General features: G+C 35.4%; 2 protein-coding genes across 2 annotated transcripts; one reads left to right on the top strand and one right to left on the bottom strand.

Moving 5' to 3' along the window:
• Positions 1-505: 505 nt before the first annotated feature.
• Positions 506-22,225, bottom strand: LOC132546038 (E3 ubiquitin-protein ligase COP1-like). The gene is made up of 22 exons (XM_060209734.1): positions 22,043-22,225; positions 20,635-20,694; positions 18,929-19,026; positions 17,156-17,220; positions 16,412-16,528; positions 15,982-16,050; positions 15,539-15,598; positions 14,487-14,528; positions 13,280-13,366; positions 12,454-12,562; positions 11,419-11,554; positions 10,766-10,826; positions 10,362-10,444; positions 9,713-9,821; positions 9,040-9,121; positions 8,407-8,523; positions 7,607-7,724; positions 7,192-7,316; positions 6,707-6,795; positions 6,404-6,463; positions 6,132-6,176; positions 506-5,469 (listed from the first exon to the last, which is right to left on the bottom strand). The coding sequence occupies exons 1-22, from the start codon at positions 22,147-22,149 to the stop codon at positions 5,452-5,454; spliced, it is 1,857 nt and encodes a 618-aa protein (XP_060065717.1). The 5' UTR covers positions 22,150-22,225; the 3' UTR covers positions 506-5,451.
• Positions 22,226-22,619: 394 nt separating this feature from the next.
• On the top strand, positions 22,620-25,148 carry LOC132546061 (DNA repair protein XRCC2-like). Its single transcript, XM_060209758.1, has 2 exons — positions 22,620-22,652; positions 24,303-25,148. The coding sequence occupies exons 1-2, from the start codon at positions 22,620-22,622 to the stop codon at positions 25,146-25,148; spliced, it is 879 nt and encodes a 292-aa protein (XP_060065741.1).
• The last annotated feature ends 1,405 nt before the right edge of the window (positions 25,149-26,553 follow it).

A 26,553-nucleotide genomic window follows, 5' to 3' on the forward strand; every position in this document is an offset into this window, starting at 1 on the left:
CTGGTACCCAACATCTGGTATCAGAGTACACAACATCAGGTACCCAACATCAGGTATCAGGGTACCCAACATCAGGTACCCAGCATCAGGTATCAGGGTACCCAACATCAGGTATCAGGGTACACAACATCAGGTACCCAACATCAGGTATCAGGGTTTACAACATCAGGTACCCAACATCAGGTATCAGGGTTTACAACATCAGGTACCCAACATCAGGTATCAGGGTACACAACATCAGGTATCAGGGTACACAACATCAGGTACCCAACATCAGGTATCAGGGTACCCAACATCAGGTACCCAGCATCAGGTATCAGGGTACCCAACATCAGGTATCAGGGTACACAACATCAGGTACCCAACATCAGGTATCAGGGTACACAACATCTGTTACCCAACATCTGGTATCAGAGTACACAACATCAGGTAACCAACATCAGGTATCAGGGTTTACAACATCAGGTACCCAACATCTGGTATCAGGGTACACAATAACAGGTACCCAGCATCAGGTATCAGGGTTTACAACATCTGGTACCCAACATCAGGTATCAGGGTTTACAACATCAGGTACCCAACATCAGGTATCAGGGTACCCAACATCAGGTACCCAGCATCAGGTATCAGGGTTTACAACATCTGGTACCCAACATCAGGTATCAGGGTTTACAACATCTGGTACCCAACATCTGGCACCCAACATGGTAAGTGTTATACATTGTGAAATATGTATTATTTGGTAATTAATATATTTCTCTGATATTGACTTGTTCTTTTATTACTTGACCATGAAAACAAACAATATCACAGAAGTTGAAATAGAGAAAGGATAACTTACAAATATGTTCACATATAAACACCAGGTTTCATAGAAATTTGGTGTTGTTAAGGAAAAAAGTTCCCACAGTTAAACTGTATAGTCTAGCTTAAATACAGAAAAATCTGATTTTCACTCAAGAAAAATCTGCCAGAATAGGTATCTCTGTAAGGACTCCTAAATAAAAATATAGGAATATATCACACAAATAAGACTAACTATGTTGTAATAATGATCCATCCTCACTTAAACACACCAAAACACACAGGCGAATATCACATCTCATAACCAATACACTAACACCAGACGCTGGTACACTCTAACACCAGACACTGGTACACACTAACACCAGACGCTGGTACACTCTAACACCAGACACTGGTACACTCCAACACCAGACACTGGTACACTCTAACACCAGACACTGGTACACTCTAACACCAGACACTGGTACACACTAACACCAGACACTGGTACACTCTAACACCAGACACTGGTACACTCCAACACCAGACACTGGTACACTCTAACACCAGACACTGGTACACACTAACACCAGACGCTGGTACACTCTAACACCAGACACTGGTACACTCCAACACCAGACACTGGTCCACACTAACACCAGACACTGGTACACACTAACACCAGACAATGTTACACTCTTACGCATGACACTGGTACCATTCTCAACACACAACACTGGTATCCTCCATTACATGACGCTGGTATCCTCCATCACATGACACTGGTACCCTCCATCACATGACAATGGTACCCTTCATCACATGATACTGGTACCCTCCATCACATGACACTGGTACCTTCCCAACACATGACACTGGTACCTTCCCAACATATGACACTGGTATCCTCCATTACATGATGCTGGTATCCTCCATCACATGACAATGGTACCCTTCATCACATGACACTAGTACCCTTCCAACACATGACACTGGTACCCTCCATCACATGACACTGGTACCCTCCATCACATGACACAGGTACCATCCCAACACATGACAATGGCACCCTCCGTCACCTGACACTGGTACCTTCCCAACACATGACACAGGTACCCTCCATCACATGATACCAGTATTCTTCAACACATAATACTAGTGTCCTCCAACACATGACACTGGTACCCTCCATCACATGACACTGGTATCTTCACAACACATGACACAGGTACCTACATCACATGACACTAGTATTCTCCAACACATAACACTAGTACCCTCTATCTCATGACATTAGTGTCCCCCAAAACACATGACAAGTATTCTCCAACATATAATACTAGTGTCCTCCAACACAATACACTGTCACTTTCTAACATTAACGATTTAACACACATAGCATAAGCACTCTCCAACACATGTTCACTGGTACCTTCTAACACCTAGCACTTTTACATACAAATACACGACGCATTTTACAAACTTGATGAACAATTCATAAGTAGAAACATAAATGCAACTTCATTTCATTTCAATAAACATGAGTTGGTGTAAATACCATTCCAAAACCTGTGTAGTTTTCTAGCTACTACTGCCTCCACTGACCTTTTTAGACTCTTTATAAACACATAATATGATATACTGAAACAAGAAATCACTGGCTTGTAACAATGTACAATAATTTTCTGTACTAACTACATCAGGTATAACAAAATATAAACTCAATTAGGAACAGTAACACAGTTGGTATATCAAACTACCTCGAGAGACATTATCACGGTCTCCTACATCACTTGGAGATCAGAACACGGGTGGTCTAATAGTACAACATTCCAGTAGATGCTGGGATCACAGATACACAACTCTCCAGCTTCATTCCATACACTCATCAGCCTTTGAAATCAGAATTGTTGTATGTTTGCCAATGTTATTAACAAATATCACTGCAGGGACAGTGAATACTGATTGACATTGGCACAAACAACTGAATTAAGAGTTTAAAGAACTGTCTACTTTTGTGTTAATCATGCCCTATATAGTCTTATTCAATTAAAATGAGGTTTTCATATGGTGAAGAGTGTTAAAATGTTAACTGTTTTCCTCATTACAACATAGATCAGTTATATGTCAATAAACAGACAGATTTCTTGGAGAGAGCTTTAGAAAATGCAACATTTAAACATACATCTGTTGTGACCTCCTATCTAAATAAACGTTTTGATATTACAAAATGGTTGTGTAAATTTCTTACATAAATATCAGCAAGTATTCAACTGTAAACCAACATTCTTTTGTGGCAACCCTTGCGATTTCAGCAATACCAGATTGCTATGATTTACATTCATGAATTCTGAACCACTATGATAATTGTAAATTTGAAGGGCGCAAACCCTGTTTGGAGCCCCATGTATGGTTGTTAATTTTGCCATGACATTTAAGCTTGCCCACGGATAGGTGAAGGACATGGATCACTTAATGACTTTTCATAGACTGGAGCAACTTTTTGACACTTCAGGAATAAAAAAATTTGGTACAATACCCCTATAAATCAACCAGTCTCATTAGCTTTAAAATTAATTCGGTGTCACAAGCTTGTTTCATTACCAATGAGAAGGTTGATCACAGTCACCTTAAAGTGTGTACGGCTTCATATACAGGTGACCCAGGCAATGAATTAAAATCTTTACTAAATTAATTCTTGACCATGAAATAACAGATTTACCAAATGTGCTAAGAATTTTAGCTACATATTATTCAGAACAGGAGGATTCAGAATAAATTGTACATTAAGTTAAAAAAATTTTTTTATCATTAATCAACAAGATTGAACCATGAAAATATTAATTTTATTTTCCATGTTAATTCACTATCATTAAGTTTTGTAATTTTGCTTCTCAACTGAAAAGTCATGAAAATGAAATGCATGTGAAAGAACGTTGGATGCATGTGAAAGAATGTTGGTCTACAGTAAAATATTGTGACCATATGATACATCAAACCATATCAAAAGTCACCTCTGTATAAAACACATCTTTTTCAATGTCTGGTCACAAGTGGTTCTGAAATATGAATTGATGTAAAAATTAAAAATTTCTATTGAGAAAAAAGAAACTACTCACATATGAAAGGTTTTAATTTGTTAACCTTAAAAACTTATAAAGAGTGTCACGTAGCTAAACTCTCAATACCACAGACACTTACTATGCTCTTCTCGTCAACAGGTTTTCATCAATTTGTATGCTTTATAAACTCTTAACTAATATACAATATATATAGGGTTATTTCATAAAATAAACCAGTAACACGTCCCTCCCCAAAACCACTTTCACCTTAAAGTATATAACGTATCACTTCTGCATAAATGATTAATAAATGTATTCATCTCACAAACACAACATACTATATCACACACCTTACATTCTGTGTAGTACAGTACTACTTTCAGGTGAATTTTAACTTGTCATGTCAACACTTAAATTTGGCAATATTATAACAATAAAAAAGTACCATTAAATGTCTTTATAAAGCACAGACTTTTTCTGGTTGTCTACCCGCTGTCAGACTGAATATTAATTACGTGATTTGTCTACCCACAGATAAATTGTTTACTCCTCCAGTTCTCCTTGTTATCACAGACGTAAGTATCCAACATTTGGTTGTCAATGATGCTGTCCTTTCAGGATTGACAATTCTTTGTTAATCCTGTTTTTTCACTTACTGAATAAATCAGTCTAGATATTATTAGGTTTGCCTTGGTAGAAATGATTCCAATGTACAACATCTAGTTTGTTTTAGTCCTATTTCTTTTAAAAACTAACTTCAATATACAACATCTTGGTGTCATTCCTATGCTTTCCACGTACAACATCTGGCTGTCATCAAACATGTCAATCCTACAACTGCCCTCAGTATACCAGTACACATCTAGATGTCTTGAATCCTGCCCTTCCAGAAACTACAACTAGTTCCAATCAATCTTGTTACTGTTACAGCTGAATACAGTGTTCACAACTAGTTGTCACTAATCCTATCCTTCCAGAATACAACATTTCGTTGTCACCAGTCCTCTCCTTCCAGCAAACAACATTTAGCTGTCAGCAATCCTCTCCTTCCAGCAAACAACATTTAGCTGTCAGCAATCCTCTCCTTCCAGCAAACAACATTAAGTTGTCATCAGTCCTCTCCTTCCAGGATACAACATTTAGTTGTCATCAGTCCTCTCCTTCCAGCAAACAACATTTAGTTGTCAGCAATCCTCTCCCTTAAGCATACATCTAGTTGTCATTAATCCTGTCCTTCCAACATCTAGTTGTCATTAATTTTGTCCTTCCAACATCTAGTTGTCACTAATCCTGTTCTTCCAGCATACAACATCTAGTTGTCATCAGTCCTCTCCTTCCAGCATACAACATTAAGTTGTCACTAATCCCCTCCTTTCAGCATACAACATTTAGCTGTCACTTATCCTTTCCTTTCAGCATACAAGATCTATTTGCCACCAAGCCTACCCTTCCGACATACAATATTTAGTTGTCACTAATACTGTCCTTTCAGCATACAATATTTAGTTACGTCCAATCATACCCTTGCTTCTGTTGGGACACTAGATCCAGTTAACACTATCTTGAATTGTTGATTGTCCCACATAAACTATGACAGCATTTGTCACACTAATTCTAGCACCTGAAAAATAAAAGATCAATTGAATACTATTATATCAACATATAAATAATGTTAATAAGGGTTTTAAGCAGAAGAAGTGATTTATAGGAAAATTTAAGAAAGTCTGGCGACAACAGACAGCGCAAAATAGAATTAGGTCATATTAACCCTTCAGGTCAGATGACCTAAAAATACATTTTGCTTGAAAAGACAATAATTGCCTTTGAACTTAGGAGAGGTATACATAATTATACAACTATGAATTTTTAATTTCATGATACGAAAAAATTCCTCTATCTAGGGTGCTAATAAGAGAAACAAAAAAAAGTCAAAATCACTTTTACACAAATGAGCAGTATTTTTCAGATTAATAACTATTTCCAAATATCGGTTTCACTTAATTGCATCATTGACTAAGTTTAAGAGCATAAATCTTCTTTACAGATTACTTAACCTTGATTCTAACAATACTTATTTCATCATTGGTAATTTTTTAAACTGGAAAATATGTCTAAGGTATATAACTGTTTCTATATTTATAGAAAATAGTTGAATTTTCATAAAAAAAGAGGCTTAACCTTGCAAATACTTCTTTAATGTGTACTGAGTATTGCTTGAAGTTAGGATAATTTTTTATAAGTCAAGTCTCTAAACCTGTAAACCTGGTTTATCTTGTGACTTACTTTAACTGTTCCCTGACTGTTGGCTGCTACTATCACATTGGAGCCCTGAAAATAGAAAAGTATATATCAGCTATGGGATACCTAGACAAAAACATGTTAGGTGTGATATCACCAAAGTTTGATATAAACAAGGGAAATAACTCATTTCTTTTACAATTAGAAAGATGACAATAGAAATCAAATAGCAGTCCAGACAATGGATGGTCATGTTTTAGAGGGAACACTGTGCACATTCTCACGTTATATAAAGGTGATAAAAAAGGATAACTTACTGGTCGCCAGGCAACAGCACTAACAAACTCATTGATCTCCTCTTCTTTCTTATCCTTCTCCTGCAAAAGATACAAATGAACACTAATGAGTGATAACAAACTAATATGTAGGTTAACAAGTGCCCTAATCAAGTGACAATTAATGTTTTATAACCTTCAATCATAGAACAGATTATAAATTAACTTTGATTCATTTTACTTATTGTTTGAATCCACAGACAAATTTGGTAGTGTTGTAGTTGGTAAAGCTGTTACTTCAGAGGGTGTGAATTACCTAAGTACTGCAGACTGTGTCAAACTTACCAAAGCACTGCGGACTGTGTCAAACTTAAATGTGAGCAGCTGTTTAGACAGGCCTTTATAATACACATAGAGGGAATTATTCTCGCTTCCTAAAAGAAGAAAATACAAAACTACATTAAATCTGCTCTGTACTTAATGTTTTGATTCTAGTGACATATAGTGTTACATTGTCCTATCCTGTGCTATCCCAAAATCCCTTTCATCACTCTATTAACTTCATTTCTGTCTTCATGTCCTATAGACATTTTCTCTTTATTTTTTCTCCAAAGCTTCTATTTAGATGGTTAGACAGATGATCAGATGAACAGAGAGAGATATGGATGGGTGAACGGACAGGACAAGTTCTGCATGTCATTTTGTGAACATAGTAATATGGCAGATTACTTGAATTTCCTGGATAGTCCAATTTGTACCATCATGCAATCAATACTTAGCCAGGACTGAATATGAACTTTTGAAAAGATGTCCAATCAAAGTAAACCTACCACAAGCAACATAATCTCCATCAGTAGCCAAGCCCACAAAGTTTTTCTCATTAATGTGCCCCTTAAAGGTCTGTAAATTAGTAGGCTTCTTGATATTCCATAGTTTTAGTTGACTGTCTGTGGATCTGAAAATAGGATAAAACAGAACAACTCTATATAAAAATACATCTTTTATAGAAGTTCTCTATCTATGTTACGATGAGTTGACAATATCAAGATCAACATATCGTATGTGAAGACAACTTATTGTTTGGGAGACGAACCTGTGAGGACTTCCAATGTAAATGCTGAAGAAATAAGCTTTACATCTAAAAAACAAGCTGCTTCTAACTGTGCTAATTATATCATATCTATACAAAATATTCACTGGTAGCTGGGTTTGACAATCTATAAAAGTAAATGTGGTCACACTTACGCTGATACTATTTCTTTGGTGTTTAAAAATTTTGTATAGGACACAGCCTTTCTGTGACCTTTGAAGATCATCACAGCTTGTTTAGTGTTCCGAAGGTCGTAGTAGTGTACACAATGATCTGGAAAGAGAAAAACATTCCTCGCATATATATTGTACACAAAGAGAATTTGAAGGTTATGTTTCACAGGAGACCATGACAAGCCGTTGATTGACATAACCTAGGTTTTACACATAGATGAAGTTAGTGTACATAAGAACAGCCCCAGTAATGTTCACTTTCTTATCAATATCACACCGTTTTTATTTTAATCAACTCACTATACTTTCTGGATGTAAAGGTGTTTAATAATATCTTCACAAATTTAGTTAAATTTATTACTGCTTTATGTCCTGTTAACAGCCAGGGTCATATAAGGACATGCCAGGTTTGGGTGATTTAGGAAAGCTGGAGTTCCCAGAGAAAACTTAATGACCTGCGACCAGTACATTGCGACTGCCCCATACAGGCCTCCATACCCACCACACAAAGTGGAGAGCTTGTGATGAAGATGGTCAGAAGCCTTAACCACTCAACCACCTTGTCCCTCTATTCATTAACCATATCCTACCTTTACAAAACTACATCTCTATCTAAAGAAAATAACACTGATTTTTACCACACGATATCTGTTGTTACATATCTTTGTTTTGAAGGTTGAGGTTTTGCAGATGAACAAAATATAAGACCTAAATATGACAGGAAGATATGTGAACTTAAAATACATCAATTGGGTTTACTACAATTACTAAAAAGGTCATACCTGCAGAACCAAAAGCCAAATGGTAGCGACTCTCAGGGTTGAACTTGACACAGCACACATTAGCTTTTGCCTCTAAACTTGCTATAGAGTGTTCAGCACTGGTGGACCACAACTTCACTGTGAACAGAAAAAAAACACCATGTGTCAATTATAGAACTTCTTAACATCATTTCAATCAAGCATTACTCTAATAAAATAAATATGACAATGATGAAGAAATTACTGATAAATACTCTCATAGTATCAATTCTGAGTTTTATACAAATTATACTGGTTAAATTTGTTTTCCCTGTGTAATGCTTTGTCAGCACAGCCAAACTCACCAATAACAAAGTTCTACTGCTGGCCTTGAAGTTTTCAATATCATACTTTATAGAGTATCCTTGTGCAACATACATGTTACCTGGAGTCATCCTTGTTATATAATCACCAAAATGTAACCTTGACCTTTGACTCTGAAAATCAAAAGGAGTCTTCTACTAATGAAGAGAATATTATCCAGTTTGACTCCCTCTGCTTTATGTGATATGTTCTCAACAGACGGACTGGCACATAGAGAGCATCGATGCTATGTCCAATCAGAACTCTTGAGTAAAGGCAAACATTTTTTTAATATTCTGAATCACATCTAACCTTTGGCGTCATCTGATCCAGACGCTAGTAGCTTAGGATCCATTCTGTTGAAATCAACACTCCAGCAACGTTTTTCATGTTCCTATAAAATAAGAAAGAGATTATTTCAAGGTAGGTGCTACAATGATATTATGATAGAATGCTTTACACAGTCTAAATATCTGAAGACTGCATACTTAATCAATAACCACATCTAATCACCAGAAAGATGATGTAATTGATATTAAATCTGACAATACTGTTATCTGTAAGTCATAAACATTTATGTACCTTTGTCTATGACACTGCTACAAAGCTAATTATTCAGTAAAGAATCACTTCACTATAATGTCCTATATCCTGTATACAATGACCATCCTTCATATATTTCTAGCTTTCCTTGTCACTTGAAAACTCCTTTTTTCCGTCTTCAAACTGTATTTTAGAAGTAGCCTTATTAAAATGTGTTTATAATGTGTATATTTTCAGTAGTTACCTGAAACATTACTCTAGTATTGTGATAAACGGAGATTTTGTTCCCTATTACATCAAATGTGGACATGTCAATTTACTAATGTGATAATCTATAACATTTGGATGAGGTGCTAAAATCTCACCACAGTAAATTAAGTACTACTGTACACAGTACAGGTCAATAATCCCCTACAGCCATAGTGATTTGATTGCACCTTACCTGGAAGATCTTGGACTTTTGGCCCGAGAAAGCATCCCACAAGGTAATGGTGCCCTCATAGTCAGAACTGGCCAGCATGTTCTTGTGATACGCGCTCCAAGTTACACAGCTGTAAAGTATCATGAGAACAACACCATCATACATGTATGTAGGTCTGATTAAATCAATCCTAACAACTCTTGTCAATGGAGATTACACTAACCACTACTGAATTTTTCAAACATTAAGCCCAGATCTGTTATTACCTAAGCCTTCCCACATCTATTCAGGAGAAATACAAACACTTGTTATAAAAATGCTCTGTGATAAACTCATATCCTTACTTTCAGCTAAAGATTATGTGATGGTACTTTGAGTTCATTGCTCGCAAAAGTGTGTAGATACTGAAGGGGATTATGTTGAAAAATAATGCAATATGTCCCCAAAAGACAAACCTTTAAATATAAGACTCACAACTTATCCATCAGCCCTCATACATATAGACTTTACCTGATTTTGGAGTTGGGATATGTAGACGTTACCTGATTTTGGAGTTGGGATATGTAGACGTTACCTGATTTTGGAGTTGGGATATGTAGACGTTACCTGATTTTGGAGTTGGGATATGTAGACGTTACCTGATTTTGGAGTTGGGATATGGAGACATTACCTGATTTTGGAGTTGCACACCATCTCATTGACTGGGTAGTGAATGTCCACCACATCCTTTATAACATTGCAGTATTCAAACACCTGTAAATAAACAGATTTATCTCCTGAAGGTAATAAGTGTCTGGGAATTTAATACTATCCATTACAATAAACTACAATATAACTTTATAGCTCTTCTGCAAGAACTATGAATGCTTTACTCTAACACAGCCCTACAGGAGGGTATATTGTTCAACAAGTTAACAAGGTATCGCAAACACAAAATGTAATTCATGTTGCCTTCAATAAGAATCACATAGAGGCAAAGCATGTGCTCTATTCAATAACCGTAACTTTACAAGGTTCTAATATTTTTACCTATCGTAACATTTCGATAGGTATAGAGAAATTAATTTTTCTTACCTTAATACGCTTTGTAACACCTGCTATAGCAAAATAATCACAGTCTCGGTCAAACTCAATACTGAAACAAAAATAGATGTATTCATAACTGTAGGAATCCATAAAATGAATGTATCTAAAGCGCTGCAATAACTGATAGATAGAAATTATAGTTTTCTTCACTCAAACAAATATCTATCATTCCATCTTAAAAACACCTAAACCAAACGATAACAAATCTTCAGAGCTTCAGATTCGCGAATATTTACTAAACACTACAGTGACAGAATTTTACAAATAATTCCCAGTTTTATTGACTTTGACAAGTCATCCCTTGGAAAAGCAAGCACAATTGAAGAAAATACACTTACTTCAATTACTAATTATGACAATGCACATGCGAACACACCATATATATCATGAGGAAAAAGTATATAAGAATTTTTCTTCCAAGCCATCATCATGATTTTCCTGCAATATGTTGTAACCAATTCGCAGTCACTGATGTACAAGATGTTACTATCAATAAAAGTGTCACTGGATACTAAACTGTAAGACATGTTGTTATCAATTTTAAAGTGTACCAGGATAACATACTGTAAGACTTGTTGCTATTAACATAATTGTCCCTGGATACTATACTGTAAGACGTGTTGCTATGAATTAAAGTGTACCTGGATACTATACTGGAGCCACTATAGAAGTCACTGGCATAGCTGAGAGTGGCCAGTGGTCTGAATGAGCTAAATCTGGTGAACTTTGAAAGACTTTCTGTAAACTCTCCTAGTCCATCTTTATTCTCTCCACCAGCTAGTAAAAGGAACAGAATGTTTAACAATGACCATCATAAAGGTGAGTATTTTCACAATACAAGATTACAAGGTAAAAACAAGATAAACAAGAGATCCCAGGGGATCATTGTGCCCAACTTTGTAGGACATTTACGGTTTTTTGATCAGTTGGATCCTTTCTCTCTTTGAAATTGATTCATCCAGAACTTCTTGAGAGAGAGAGCATAATCAATTTGAACTGTTATAAACCGAGACCTACCATCTGTTTTGTTATTCTTATCATACCGGACAGACAACGATTAATAAGAGGAATTTACATATGAAATTTAAGAAAGATCCATTTGGTACTTCTCCAGAAATAAGGATAACAATCATCAACTTTCAAATCCAATACGCGTGCCTGTTCTCCATGTTGATTTTTTTGTCAGTCTGAAAATTCATCAAGCACAACTTAGGCCTTTGAGAGTTCATATCTAAGATTTGATAAAGATCTATTTTTCCCCCTGATCAATCTGAAAATTGAACAAACCAAGCCAGAAAATGAGGGGGATCCGCAATTGAAATTTGAGAAAGATTCTTCAACTTTTTCTTCAAGAAAAGTGATAACAAACACCAAGTTCGGAAATCCAATACAGCCACTTGTCAAATATTGCATTTTTTTCTTCTGTCCTAAAATTTGAACAGGCACAACAAAAGATATAAGGAAATCTACCTTGAAATTGTAGAACGACCCATTCAGTACTTTCAGTTTCAAGAAATAGGTATATCAAACTTCATCATTCAAAATTTAATATGACTGCCTGTCGACCACTTTGCTGCAACAATCAGTCCCAAAATTAAAGATGCACAACCAGAGACAAAGGGGAGTCTACATATGAAATGTTGACTTTTTTAGGGTCCCTGATGTTGTAAACTTACTAAGTATTTCTCTCTGTCTCACAGAGAAGTAGCACTGCTCCAGATCATCAAAGTGTTGACTGACCTTCTTCTTCCTCGCTGCCATCGTTGTACTTAACCACTTGCCAGCCTGTAGGTGAAACAGTTTTGAATGAGTTTGTCATTATGTTTGAGGTTACATTTTTATGTTAAAACCATACCATGTCATTTGATCAGATAAACATCATGTCAATAGCTCCCAGTATACACTACAGCAGGACTTCTAGTCCCATTGACCAAAAATTAAAAAAAAAAATAATGAAAACTAATTTTGTTTGTCATCTTAATTCACAAGCGTTTGTTGTAATCTTTCCAAACTTGTACAACAGAGTGAGATACAACAATGAGGAATGGAGAAAATTTCTCACTTTGTACTGCCATTAAAATCTTCTTGACTTTCTACATCAGAGTGAGACACAATGACGAGTGAAGAGAAGTTTTTACTGCCAATAAAACTCTATTGACTTTCTACAACAGAGTAAGATACTGAACACAGAGTGGAGAATATTACTCATGTTTTTCCAGCCATAAAAACTTTTGACTCTCTACATAAGACAGAGATATGATAATGTGTGGAGACAATTACTCATGTTTTTACTACTATTAAAACCTTCTTCACTTTCTACACCAGCACCAGTCAGATACAACAATGAAGAATGGAGACAATCATGTTATCGCTGCCATTAAAATCTTTCTACATCAGAGTGAGGTACAATAAGGACAAGTGAAGAGAATTACTCAAGTTTCTGCTACCATTAAAATCTTTGACTTATAGGTACGACAAGGAGGAGTAGAGAGAACTACTCACGTTTTTGCTGCCGTTAAAACCTTCTTGACTGCCCATATCAGAGTTAGAGGATATGGAGGGATCAAAACCATTAGGCACCAGATGGTCCTGTAAAAATAAACAAAGAAACGTAAAACTTTATTTGTCTTCTGGTCCATTATAATAACAAGACAATAATTCAAAGTACACTTTTATTATATGTACTGATCAGGATAATTTGATCATATCACTCCGAATAAACTTTATACAGACCCGTACGTGTTTGCTGTTCCATCTTAGACACAAACACTATGGAAGTGCAATGGTAATGCTACACTAAAGATATGCAAAAGTTACAGTAGTAAGATAGAAATGGTATCAAGTGTTATGGATAATGCCTTAAATCAAGGGGAAAGTAATCTGATTTTAATAGAATTGGAATGTGTTTTGATTTTAGAAGATTATTCGGTCATGTAGAATATAATAATTAGAGTCCACACATTCGGCTATTCTTATGATACAATACAAATTTGATTTGTAGTTGAGTTTACATGTAAGAGATGGTCTACTACAGATTTCATGTCAACAGGTGAACATTATGTCTTAACGGATGTGACACACAGCTGACAGGTGTATATATATATATATATATATAGTTGTTGCTATTGCTATTTTGGAAATAGACCAATTACATCAAATATAAGTCATTTTATAGATTTATTACTAAAATATGTTTCTGATATTTGAGTAGGAGCCTGTAGATGCAAGTACTTATGGAAATGCTACTGAAATGATACTGAAACACTGCAAGAATGGTATGGTAGTATGATGTAAATGCTAAGGAAATACTGCTGGAATGCTACGGAGACGTTATATTCAAATTCGAACAGAAACGTATATGGATCTGTAAATGGGTATCAGAGCAAAACAGACTTAAAACTGATAGTGTGAGTAAATTTAATCTATGTGGTTGAGAGTGGAAGCAGTATTGCTCCAGAAAAACTTCTGTTTACAGGTGGTGCAATGGACATACTGTAATTCCAATGTACTTTCTAATAATCTCAACCATCTAAGACAGAGATGTTAAGCAGTCTTCAATTGTAGACACAGCCTTGATACAGTTAGGATTATATTATAACTGCATTGATCTGAATTTAATCAAACTACATTTCTAACAACAAAATTGACAGAAAACAAGAATTTTTCACTTTTATGACAAAATGATATGGAGAGTAATACAAATACTTACAGGAGTAAACGGATATTTCCTTCTGTGTTCTGAGATCATCATCTGTTGAAACAATCAATACATACTCTGAACAATAACAGACTATCACACTCATCTGATTATAAATACTGTATATAGTATTAGGTCCACAAAATTTTGAGGTAAGAAAACGTTCAATTTGTCAAGTGTAAGGATGTAGCAAGTTTAGAACTTCAAGAACATGTTTCAGATAATTTCTTCAGGTTGGCAATGATATCACTAATGAATTTTTTTTAATCACATCCACTTAGAAAATTTTGCATTTTGATGACTACATTGTCACCTTCAAATGACAAATGACCGGTGTAGTGTACAAAATGGTTATAAATGAACAGGACTTTTCAGCTTTAGTATAACCTATATATACCAAGATGGAAAGTAGTGTGAGGGGTTTGCGATAAGATTATAGTGAAAACAGATCAAATTAGTGACCCTTAATATGTGCAATAAGTACAATAGTCAAATTTCATATATATTGATTGAACTTTCTATTCAGCAGAGCATTTTGATTAAGGTTACTTGTTAATCTGTTGGCAAAATGCTGATCCTGGAAATTCTCAATAGTGACATATATTTGCTATTAGTGAAAATTACAGAACAAGCTACAAATTATCCAACATCTAAAACATTGAAGTCCCCACTATAAAAAACATTAGTCCACACTATAAAAAGCATTAGTTCCCACTATAAAAAACATTGAAGTCCCCACTATAAAAAACATTAGTCCACACTATAAAAAGCATTAGTTCCCACTATAAAAAACATTGAAGTCCCCACTATAAAAAACATTAGTCCCCACTATAAAAAACATTGAATTCCCCACTATCAAATGCATTAAAGTCATAGCATAATCCAAATTAAATGTTAAAGAAGCCCCTCAAAAATAACTCACATTAACCTTTCACATATCAAGAGAAAAAAAAACATATGTTGATTTAGGTCAGCATCAGTTAAGTTTAGGAATAAAACCTGGTATTTCATCCCCTCCCTCCAGTCCCAATACTTGCTTTCACTGGTCAAGGGAGATCACTCACCTCCACTTTTTTTGTATCTTCGTCAATAACTGCAAGTTCTCTAGTTAACTGGTCTATTTGCTGAAAACAAATTCATACAGAATAATAAAATTGTCTACAAAAAATTTAAATAAGTTCTTCACTTCTGTCCATTTTCTTAGCTAAAATAACATCAAAAGATTTACAGTGGGCACTTCCACAAACCAACCATGTAGTGGACATCAACATTTAGCTGGTTTAGGTAGGCAAAGGGATCAGTTTAGATAATGAAAAAGATCAGCCTGGATCCGAATATAATTTGCTACGAATATGATGTTATTTTGCACATTTCATTTATCAACTATCTATGCAGTGCAAGTTTTGTACATTGAATAAGTCAAAGTTATAGAATGCAGAAAATACCCTTGACATTACCCAACTTCATATAATCATTCCAAGGTTGAGAACTTATATGATGCACTTACCTCCTGTTTCTTTAAACGAATTTGTTGTAAAAATTCTTTCAGAATAAGATTTTGTGCCAGCGTACCATCCTGTAAGTAAATGTACACACTTTTCAACAGGCTTTAAAATGTTTTCTGTCTTGATTGTGAATGCGCTGTCTATAGAAGTAATCCATTGAAGGTATGTTTAGCTAAATTTTACTTTCAGAGATAAAAAAACCAACTAGGCATTTGAAGCTTCGTCTTTCTGATCTAAATCTACACTTCCTGACGATGCCCCACACCAAATAATTCAAACCTTGTTATCCATTTTTAGAACTAAAACACTTTGGTCAATGAACCCCTGCTGACTCTCAGCTACCCTTAATGATCAATTCCCTCTAGATGACGTTAATGTTTAGCCATTCTGCAAAAGCTGCTTGAAGATAATGAAAATATTACAAGTACTTACTGCTTCTAACAGCTGTTTTTTGTGGTGTAATAATGACAGCAGCTGATTGACATGAGGAAGGTCAAGGCTGTCTTCCGTTACAAGGTCACAGAGGTCAGAGCCACCTCCTGGTGAGTTCTGTAGGAAAAAAAAATTGTTTTTTAGCTGCAACATTACTGAGGGTACAAAACCTACCACCATTAGGCTGTTATGTCTAAATAAATGTGTACACAATGTACATTAATAAAGTTAACTACAACAAAAAGACAATAGTACTCTATTCATGACGTGATTGTTGTGTAAATCAGTGAATATATCAATGTAATGTATTGTGTAATAGGGTATGAAATAACGGTATATCGCCTATTTTGATGTCACAATGGAGACAAGAGGTAAACACCAAAGTCCTGATGACTTTCATATGTTGTAATACTTCAAAATATGTATGTTCACTTCATTTCAGCAGCAGGAAGATTTTTCTATATACCAAATAAATCAGTTTGATGACATTAATCTCTATATTAAACAATGATTTTCAACAGCTGCTTCCACTACTTCACATACATGGAAGTGTAATAATTACAATGATGTGATAATCGGTGCTTCACCACAATAGAAGCTCAATTGTTACTTAAAGGCAAAAACCTTATCATGAATACCTTGTGGTGAACTCTGCTATAAAGACATATTCCAAACATTTAAAATACAGAAATTATACACCTGGTTTATGTACTTTCAGGTGTATATTGACATCAGAGTACAAACCTGTTGGTCAATTTTCATCTTCTTTTCATCCTGTCTTCCTCTGTGTTTCAGCACCAGTTCATTTACTGTAGGCATACAAACAAGAATTAATGGAACAAAAAACATCATACAATAAACATCACTTTAAAACAAAAAAAAAAAGGCACATGTAGGGCACTGACCTAATATATAAAGAAAGTTTTGTAAAGTTCAGTTAAACAGTTATGAAGTAAAAACCCGGAAAAGCTCTCAGAAAGATTCATGGATGAATGGATGTACAGAGCCCAAACTAATATCCATCGCAAATGTGTTTCGTGGAGGGGGGGGGGGGGGGGGGGGGGGGGGGGGGGAATAACTAATTCTATATGGTAATTACATCTACATGTACTTACACAAAAACCTATAGATTTTTGGGGAACAAAATCTGATTGTACAAGTTTCTTGTTTGTTTGCTAGGTTTTTTTTTTTTGCCTTCTGTCTCCTTGCAGTAGCTGATAGCTACCTCATAGCTCATGGGTACCTCAATGAACAACATACAGGAGGCCCATTTCTTGTCATTAGACCAATTAGGACAGTGACTTGTCAAAGGAAACCAACCAAATTTGTCCACTTCTCAGCTTCCAGATTATATCATAATAAATGAAAAACATGTACATGCAAAAACATACCTATTTCATACTCTCAATTAGAAACTTTTACCTACCTTCTGAACCATCAGCCATGTCTGTGACATTGGAAATATCTCAATTGAATAATGTTGTGTACAAGTCACAATAGGGCTGGTTATAGAGACAAGAAGTGTGGTAAATACCAATAACGTAATTTTGAATGTAACCGGATATTTTAAATTCCATATCTAATATACACATTAACGCAAAGTTCGTCCCTGAACATGATGTTATCCACTGAACATTGTTGTTTTCTTATGAATCTGATCTTAATAACATTCTCTTTTAACAAAATAATCAGTCGTTCAACAGCACATTTATTACATCAGAAAACCTTTCACCTTTATTTTAATGACATGGACAGCGACAGACAATTGAAGTCTGGGAAATGTTTGACATTTACAGTAGAATTAGATAGTTTTAATGACACTGCATTAGGTATATATATCCCAACACTATTTTATTTCTCAATGTAGAATTCATAATCACACCAAATATATAAACAAGAGCTGTGTAGGGCCTCCACCGCTTGTCAACTATGCAATGACGCAAGTCTAGTAAAGCTGTGAATTATCATTACATTAGGTCAATGCATGTCTATTAGTTCTGGCAGTATAATTGATTTATATACTGTTGAAAGCTCTTGGTAATCTTTTCATACTATAGTCCATGGCCATATGAAAAGGACATATATAGGAAACTACTGGAATCAAGTATACTTACGGTAAATCTTGTAAAGAATGTGAAATTTTTAACATACATGACCTCCATGACATTAAAAGTCATTTAAGGTCTCATTTCACACATAACTGATAGCACTTTAAACTAAAAACTTTTTAAGGTCACTTTTGCGTAAGAGACTGAAATGGTTGGAAAGGTTGAACCAGCAAGAAAAATGCCATGTACAGATTGGGACCAAGGCTTGACAGCGTAATATAATGGTTGTGCAGTTTGAGGGATCCAGTCGTACCTTTTGGAAACTTACTGAATATTTGGAGTTTTTAGAGTTTCAGCATAAATTTCTCAAGTCATTAGGTTTATTTGGGAGTCATTTGTAAATTTTTTTTGAAAACGTTGATGTTAAAGTAAAGTCACTCCCAAGAGAGCTAAAAATAGATTTACTTACCAGTGAAATTTGGAAAAAGCTGCTGAACACTATCGATGACAAAGTTACATTTTGGACATCTATTACTCTGTTCTAGGCTTTGCTTGATACACTTGTAGCTAAGACATGAAAAAAATGGATTCATTGATAGTGAATACGGATACAATCATTCACAACATCTGCATATCATGGAGTTATTTAAATACTTTCATTATTTATGTATTTAAATACACTAGGATGTAGCTCAATCTGTAAATCAGCATTGTTACTGATGCATAAAATACCAACAAGTTACAATTGATATAAATCGTAGATTTATCATATGAAATGTAAGGCTTGTAGAAAGAGTTAGATAATCAACATCTACATATACATACATCCAGCTAGAATATAAAGCAAACTATATCTGGGCTTTACATTATTTTAATTAAGAATGTTAATGTTACAATGATCGATGAACCATGAAGTTCTGGAATAATTGTATGCAGAATGAGTAACTGAATAAGGCTGTTAAAAGAATGAATAGATAAGAGGATAATATATCATTAGGCTGAACATATCACTCCATCATCTCTGGTGTCAAAAGAAACAATTGCAGCTCTGGAACAGTATTCAGTAAAAAGCTTTTAAGATACAAAACACAGTGGTTTGCAATATCATCAAAACCATAGCTTTGTTTTTTGTTGGTTTTGTTGTCCAGTAAACAGGCAAATGTCAATTTGATGCAGGGTAGCTGAGGACTGCCTCTCTGATGCCTGTCATATTTACCAACCATACTATCCAGGACTATTATGGTAATGAGTTTAAATACTCAAGGATATAAACATGATACAGGATGATCTGTGATCTCAGTTTCTAACAAATGCATACTGGGGTACCATCTCAGATCTTCCACATACTGTCCAGAGTAAGGATCAATTCATACATCTCAGATCTTCCACATACTGTCCAGAGTAAGGATCAATTCATACATCTCAGATCTTCCACATACTGTCCAGAGTAAGGATCAATCCATACACCTCAGATCTTCCAGTTACTACCCTGGCTATGGATTGAATCATACAGCTCCGATCTTCCACAAACTGCCCACGATAAGAGTCAAAACATACACTTAAGATCTGCCATATACCATCCAGTATTAAGATCAAACCTCACCTCAGATCTTGCACATACACCTAGGGTATCCACTCACCTCTAGTCTTCCACATATCATCTAGGGTAATGATCAAAACATACACTTCTGACCTACCACATACCACATAGGGTAATGATTGAACAATTTACCTCAGGTCTTCTACAAACACAGGGTAAAGATCAAACCATAAACATCAGATCTGCCATATACCATATAGGATCTAACCACACACCTTTGATCTTCCATATATCATCTAGGGTAAAGATCAAACCATACACCTCAGATCTACAAACGCACAGGGTAAGGATTGAACCACAAATTTACAGATCTGCCATATACCATCCAGTGTAAGGATCAACCACATACCTTCGATCTTTCACATATACCCAGTGTATCCATACACCTCTAATCTTCCACATACCATCCAGTGTAAGGATCAACCACACACCTTAGATCTTTCACAAACATCTCGGGTAAGGATCTGCATTGGCTATCATAGTACACTATACAGACAAGATCAAAATCATGAGCTGTTTTGGCTCGATTTTCTTTGGGATTTTATTTAAAGAATAGATAACTAAAAATAACTTACCAGAATGTGTGCCCACATTTTGTCATATGAGCCTCTTCTAACAGATCAAAACAAATTGGACTGAAAGAAAACATATTATCAGAATGAGTAATCATACAATGCTTCATGTAATTGACAACATACACAATATACATTACAGAACCAAAGACCTGACTTGTGGTATGTCAATTTTATGGATATGTTTTTACTGACAGATATTTTATACCAGTGCAGTTAAATCAAGAAGGCATATAAATATAAATATCTGGTACATTCACTGTGTATTGATGAAATTTTAAGGAATCTTTCGAATAGCACTTGTACTTATAATGTAATGGGAAGCTGATCTTAATGCAAAACTTCGAAGTCGAGCTTTTTAGCATATGTATATCACTTAATTTTATAGTTGCTGGAGCATAAAATTATAAATATGTTTTGTAAATGATGGATGTGTTCGTGTGTTGCCAATGGGAAAGTAACACAATAAGCACTTTTTTTCTTGTCTTTTCTTGCAGGAAAGACAATAAACAGAACATTTTCCCTGGTAATATTTACAAATCAATGTAACTGTCCTTCATCAAAGCTCACAATCAGTGTGTTTGACCATTGTTCAGTTTAAAATGTCATGCAAATAAACTTTGGTATCAAAATGAATAAAGCACCATATATATTGTATCTGTATATAGAGGGGGCAGACGATCTGGACCTAAAGAGGTAAATTTAAGTATAAGTTAGCTTCTGGGTCTGCAGACCTACCATAAATCCAGTAAAACTATCCATATAAGGCCATGGAAAGGGCCTTTTAAATGTGTTGGCTCGGGGAGGAGTGCTCCGCAAGAAAATAAAATCCTAAATGTCCGGAAATACTTTCTCAGTACTGGTACAAATGCAATGTACCATATACAGTACTCAGCAAGAGAAACACAACATGTCAGATAGTTCAACCTGAATATAAAACTAACCTGACTGTTTACTACACAAAAACCAAACGCCCTGGGTGAAAGCAAATCAACTGGCCTGTGCTAACAGGCCAGCTGCAGTGGCTAAATCTGCTTCTGTTCAGAATGCATGCAGCACTACATCAAAATTGTCGCAGAAGCCAATCACAACTATATACATGTTTCTATTGTCAGGTTGTTGACAATGTGTAACTGCATGTCACATGGGGAATTATCCTTCAAGCATTAGAACTCCATCAACAATGATGCTTAATGTGCTCTATTGCTGAAGCCCTGGCCATAAAATATGTCCAGTTATTGGCGTGTCAAAATGTATTATGCTCAATGAAACTGAAACTAGAGTTTGCTAAGACAAACAGACGATGCTTGCTGAAAACATGATTAATAGTCGATCAAATTGCCAAGCGGGATGCATAAGATACTGCCATTCTCTTATGTCAAACCAATGCAAATCATTAGAAAAAACGCACCAAACATAATCGTTGTCTTTGTCTTCGTATGAACCACTTATTCCACTGTACACTGGTGGTTGCTGTCGTTTTCTTCTCCGACCAGTTTGAGGTGTTCTTGCAGCCATTGTCAATCAATGGAAATGCCTGTCATTCTTGAAATGTGCACAATGTTTTGGCAAATACAATATGTATATATGTGCGCCAGAGCTTTAAAACTGCGTATTGCAACAATTATACAAAGCAAAATGCATCAATAACTATATTCCACAAAGCTGACTGTACGCATTAGTAGCAGTAAAAAAAAAAAAAAAAACGCTTGCAATCTTTTCATATCCAGAGGAAATGTTTACCGTGTGAACCCTCTTCCTGCACGCATGCGCAACAGTTTTGGCGAATTTTCATGTCATTGATAAAAAATAAATTACCATCACGAGAGAAGACGTATATCTATGAAATAATTCAGCAAGTCTGTTAACTAAAAATAACTGGAAAAGATCGATGAATAAAATAGTGAAAGTTAATTGTAATTATAAATTCGCTTCTCTAGTCTTTGTTATTATTTTGCAATATCATTAGTGGCGCTTAAACTTAAAAGATGAGAATGAGTTGCTCTGAAACGGGAGCACAGGTTAGTATTAAACTTTTGTATAACAACCTCCCTTTTTTTAACTAATATGAAGTTCACTTCCTTTATACGCAGAAAAGGGTTCATATTTACTGTGACAGTTGAAGAAAAATCAGCATGTCGAAGATGCATCCGTTACCTACTACTGCCTAAACCGAAGCCGAGACGTCCATGAATGGAGTAATATCGGCATAAAAAACAAATCGGTTCGTAAACACAGGGACATGATGGTTCATTCACTAAATAGATATAATGTAACTTAGACCGTCATTCACCTCAGTACTTTTCATGGACAGTTTTGCACAGTTCGGTATTCAAAGTGACACTTCTTAGCACCGAAGTGACCAAGTGTCGCAAGATAAGTAAAGGGTGTCGAGGTGACCAAGTGCAAAAGAAGCGGAATTATGTTGGGAACGTAATAATAAAAAATGAGTTCCTAGTATACAACATCGTCGAGTTTGTTGAGCATGTCATAATGACCGTGTCAAATCCTTCAATATCACTGTCAGATGAATATACATGTTGACTATGTTTATCATAGATTAATAGTACAAGCCAGAATTGGAAATCAAGGACTCGATAGAGTCTTCTATATCAGCTGTTTTTTTTCCTATAACGAAACAAACATGGACAGCTTTCCACCGAGCAGTGTGATAAGTGTGATGATTTTAATTTCCTTCATTGTTAATTTTTCATTGCTGGATAGCAACCTTCCTTCATTTCCAACTTAAAGTTGTACTTAATTCGATATTCAAGAGCCTGTTCCCACTATCACAATTTTCATGCAAGTTGTTGACAACTGACAAACTGGCAGCTAAGTGTTCTCAAGGGATGCAGTGGACCAGTGAGCTTATGCCATGACTAACTGTACATAATCTGGAAACTTTTTACTAAAATTTACTACTAATCATGAATGTCTGAACAGATTTTGACCAAATTGGTCTGATTCCCCAAGTTTGTATCAATACAAACCCACAGAGGCCAGAGGGGCAAGGCCAAGTAAGTGACATTTAGCAAGTTCTAAAATCCTACTCCTGTATGAATGGATGGATATTGCCCAAATTTGGTCTAAAGCATTCTTGGGTGAAGGGGAATCAATTTTGTTCAGAGGTTAGGGCCGGCCCCCTATAACAAGTTTAAAATTGTGTCCATTTCAAAGGAGTTCTTAATTGCAATTAGTACTATGTACAATTCATTCCCTTTTGGTATTAAGTAAATATAACATTTACTAAAAGATGAGAAAAGATCAATTTTACAGAGAAACGAAAAAGAGTATCAAATTATGGGCACCATGACCCATCTGGGATCCACACTTTCTTAGCATTGCAAGATGAAACCCTGTGCTGGATCTCACTTGAACACAGACATAAACTTGCATCTGCCATTCTATTTGATGATAAATGGTTTAATTGCATATACAGTATACATGTATGTGTATATGAAATGGAAACATGAAGTTCAAATTCTTATATCATACACTACAACACAAATTTCAGATCCCACACAGTTGTACAATTATCACTCCTTCTTCTTAGAACCTTGAAGAATCAACATCTTTTAACATTAATTCAAATCTCTTTAAAACCACCAAATATTAAGTGTCACACAGTATGTTATTGAACTTAGATAACTTTTTAAATTTTTGCATTTCAGCTGCTTGCTCGTCTTGGAAATCGACCAAATATTTCAAATGTGGATCCAACGTTGTTTCCTTCAGGGCTAAAAGGGAAAGATGTGCTGGAGATTTATGGAAGTGAAGGGTGTGGTAAAACAGAAATGCTTCTTCATATAGCCTGCTCCTTAATCCTTCCAAAGACATGGAGAGGTTGGAACTTTGGTGGATGTGGAGCAAGTGTGGTGTTTTTTGATACAGACTATAAGTTTTCAATACTTCGTCTTGTTACTTTATTGGAAAAAAAGATATTAGCTTTTCTTAACCAGAATGAACAAGTGACTACTACTGAAAATTTGTGTGCAAGCTTCACTCCAAACACAGGAGATGTGGAAATTCTCATAAAAGATTCTCTGAAACGTTTGATTGTTCTTCAGTGTAAAAGCAGCATGCAGCTTCTTGCTACTCTGCATAGTCTTGAAACAAAAATTAGTACTAATCCTGATATTTGTGTGATCATGATTGACAGCATTTCAGCATTTTATTGGCTGGACAGATGTGCTGGAGGTGAAAGTGTGACAGCTCAAGAACATGTCATGAACCTCATTGTTGACATTCTCACACACCTTGTCAATGATTATAATTTAGTTCTTTTTGCAACAAAGTCTGCATATTTCAAACGAAAACTGAAAGAATCGGAGAAGGGAGATGAAAGCGGCACAGCTGATATGGACCATTTTGAATTTCTCTCTCGTAATTGGTCTCGATTTGTTAAACACAGACTTGTGCTGATGAGAGATTTTAGTAATGTAATACAGTTTAGTGTGAATTGTTCATCCTGGCAGAAAAAGTTTACTATTGCAGAAAATGGAATATCATTTAAATAAATGTCATAAAGTCCTTTAATGATTGATTGCATATGACATTTCTTTTGTGTTTTCTTTTCGATTAAAAAAGTCTTTCTGATACCAGGATCTTTTAACCTCATCTTTCATGTGGGGTCTGTTTGTCTGTTAATCAGTTTGTCAACCTCCAATCAATTCTTTTTATAGCTCATATAAAGCATATTATATGAATAAATAGAGAATGTTGGTAGCCAAATAGTTTTATTGCCATATCCAACATGAATTATTTTTTTGCAAATGTAACATTATTATAATTTGGGCAAAAAAGTCCAATCGATTACCATCCTGTACATTGTGCACTGTACACCTTAGTGTACTCACGCTTCACTAGTTATTTGTTTAGCCACTAAAATGTGATGCACAAATGTTGTTCTAACTGGTTGTGGTATATTAGAATCGGTTCACAACTCATTTCTTCAAGTTTCAACTTGCCCGTCAGAAAGGCAAATGTGTCCTCCAATTGCAACTTTTCCCTTGCAACAACTTCTTAATAACAGAAAGGTCCAAGGTATAGGACTAATATTGGGTCTGTAACATGTTGGGATCAAGGTCTACCAAGCTACTTCAACTGTATTACTTTGATCTTCTTTCAAGTGGTATGCCTTGAAAACCTAATAATGACTGATGTACATGAGCAAGTGGACTAATGGGATAAAGGGCTACCAAGTTTTTTTTGAAATGAATGATGATGACAACCTCTAATGGTCATAGGGGTCAACAAGCAATAGGCTTGAGTCACTTGTGTAGGACCATGCTTGGGGAATTGGCTTTCAAGTTTGCAGATATGAGTGATTCAGGTCCTTTTGACCTCTTGCTACCCCTTTGCTCAAGACCTCTCTGATGAGTTTTAAGTATAAAATCTTGTATACTGTGGGGTATGTCTTGATATTGGAAGACTTACAAAAAAGTGGCCATGGAAGCTATCTTCAATGTGGCAACACAATTTTCTTGTGATGGAAAATAGCAGTAAAAGAAGGGGTTTTTTTAGACAGCAGCTTTATTAGATATCACATTGGTCCCAATATTGTTACAGACCAATGAGTAATATGTCCTTCTCAACATTTTGAGCTCAGAAGATAAAGTGTCGCAAGAACAGATGAACAATTACCTGGTGTAAGAGACAGTAAGTCATGGGTCCTAGTTGTGGATGCCTAGTTACGATCTTAATTAAATGTAGGATTTGCTATTCGAAGATTATTCACTATTTCCTGAAGCTTCAAGGATTTTTCTAAAAAAACTTAGGGATATGTTCAGTTTATAAGGGTTCTAGATGAAGACACATTATTACAAACCTGATCAATTGTTAAGGTGACCATCTGTCATCACAGCCATTTTGGGTTTCTGACATGAATTTTGTTATGGCTATTTCCAAAGAACATAAAGGGAT

Source organism: Ylistrum balloti, unplaced genomic scaffold (assembly GCF_031769215.1).
Source record: "Ylistrum balloti isolate Yb309-2 unplaced genomic scaffold, AGI_CSIRO_Ybal_v1 Utg369874, whole genome shotgun sequence".
In the NCBI taxonomy this organism is placed as follows: domain Eukaryota; kingdom Metazoa; phylum Mollusca; class Bivalvia; order Pectinida; family Pectinidae; genus Ylistrum; species Ylistrum balloti.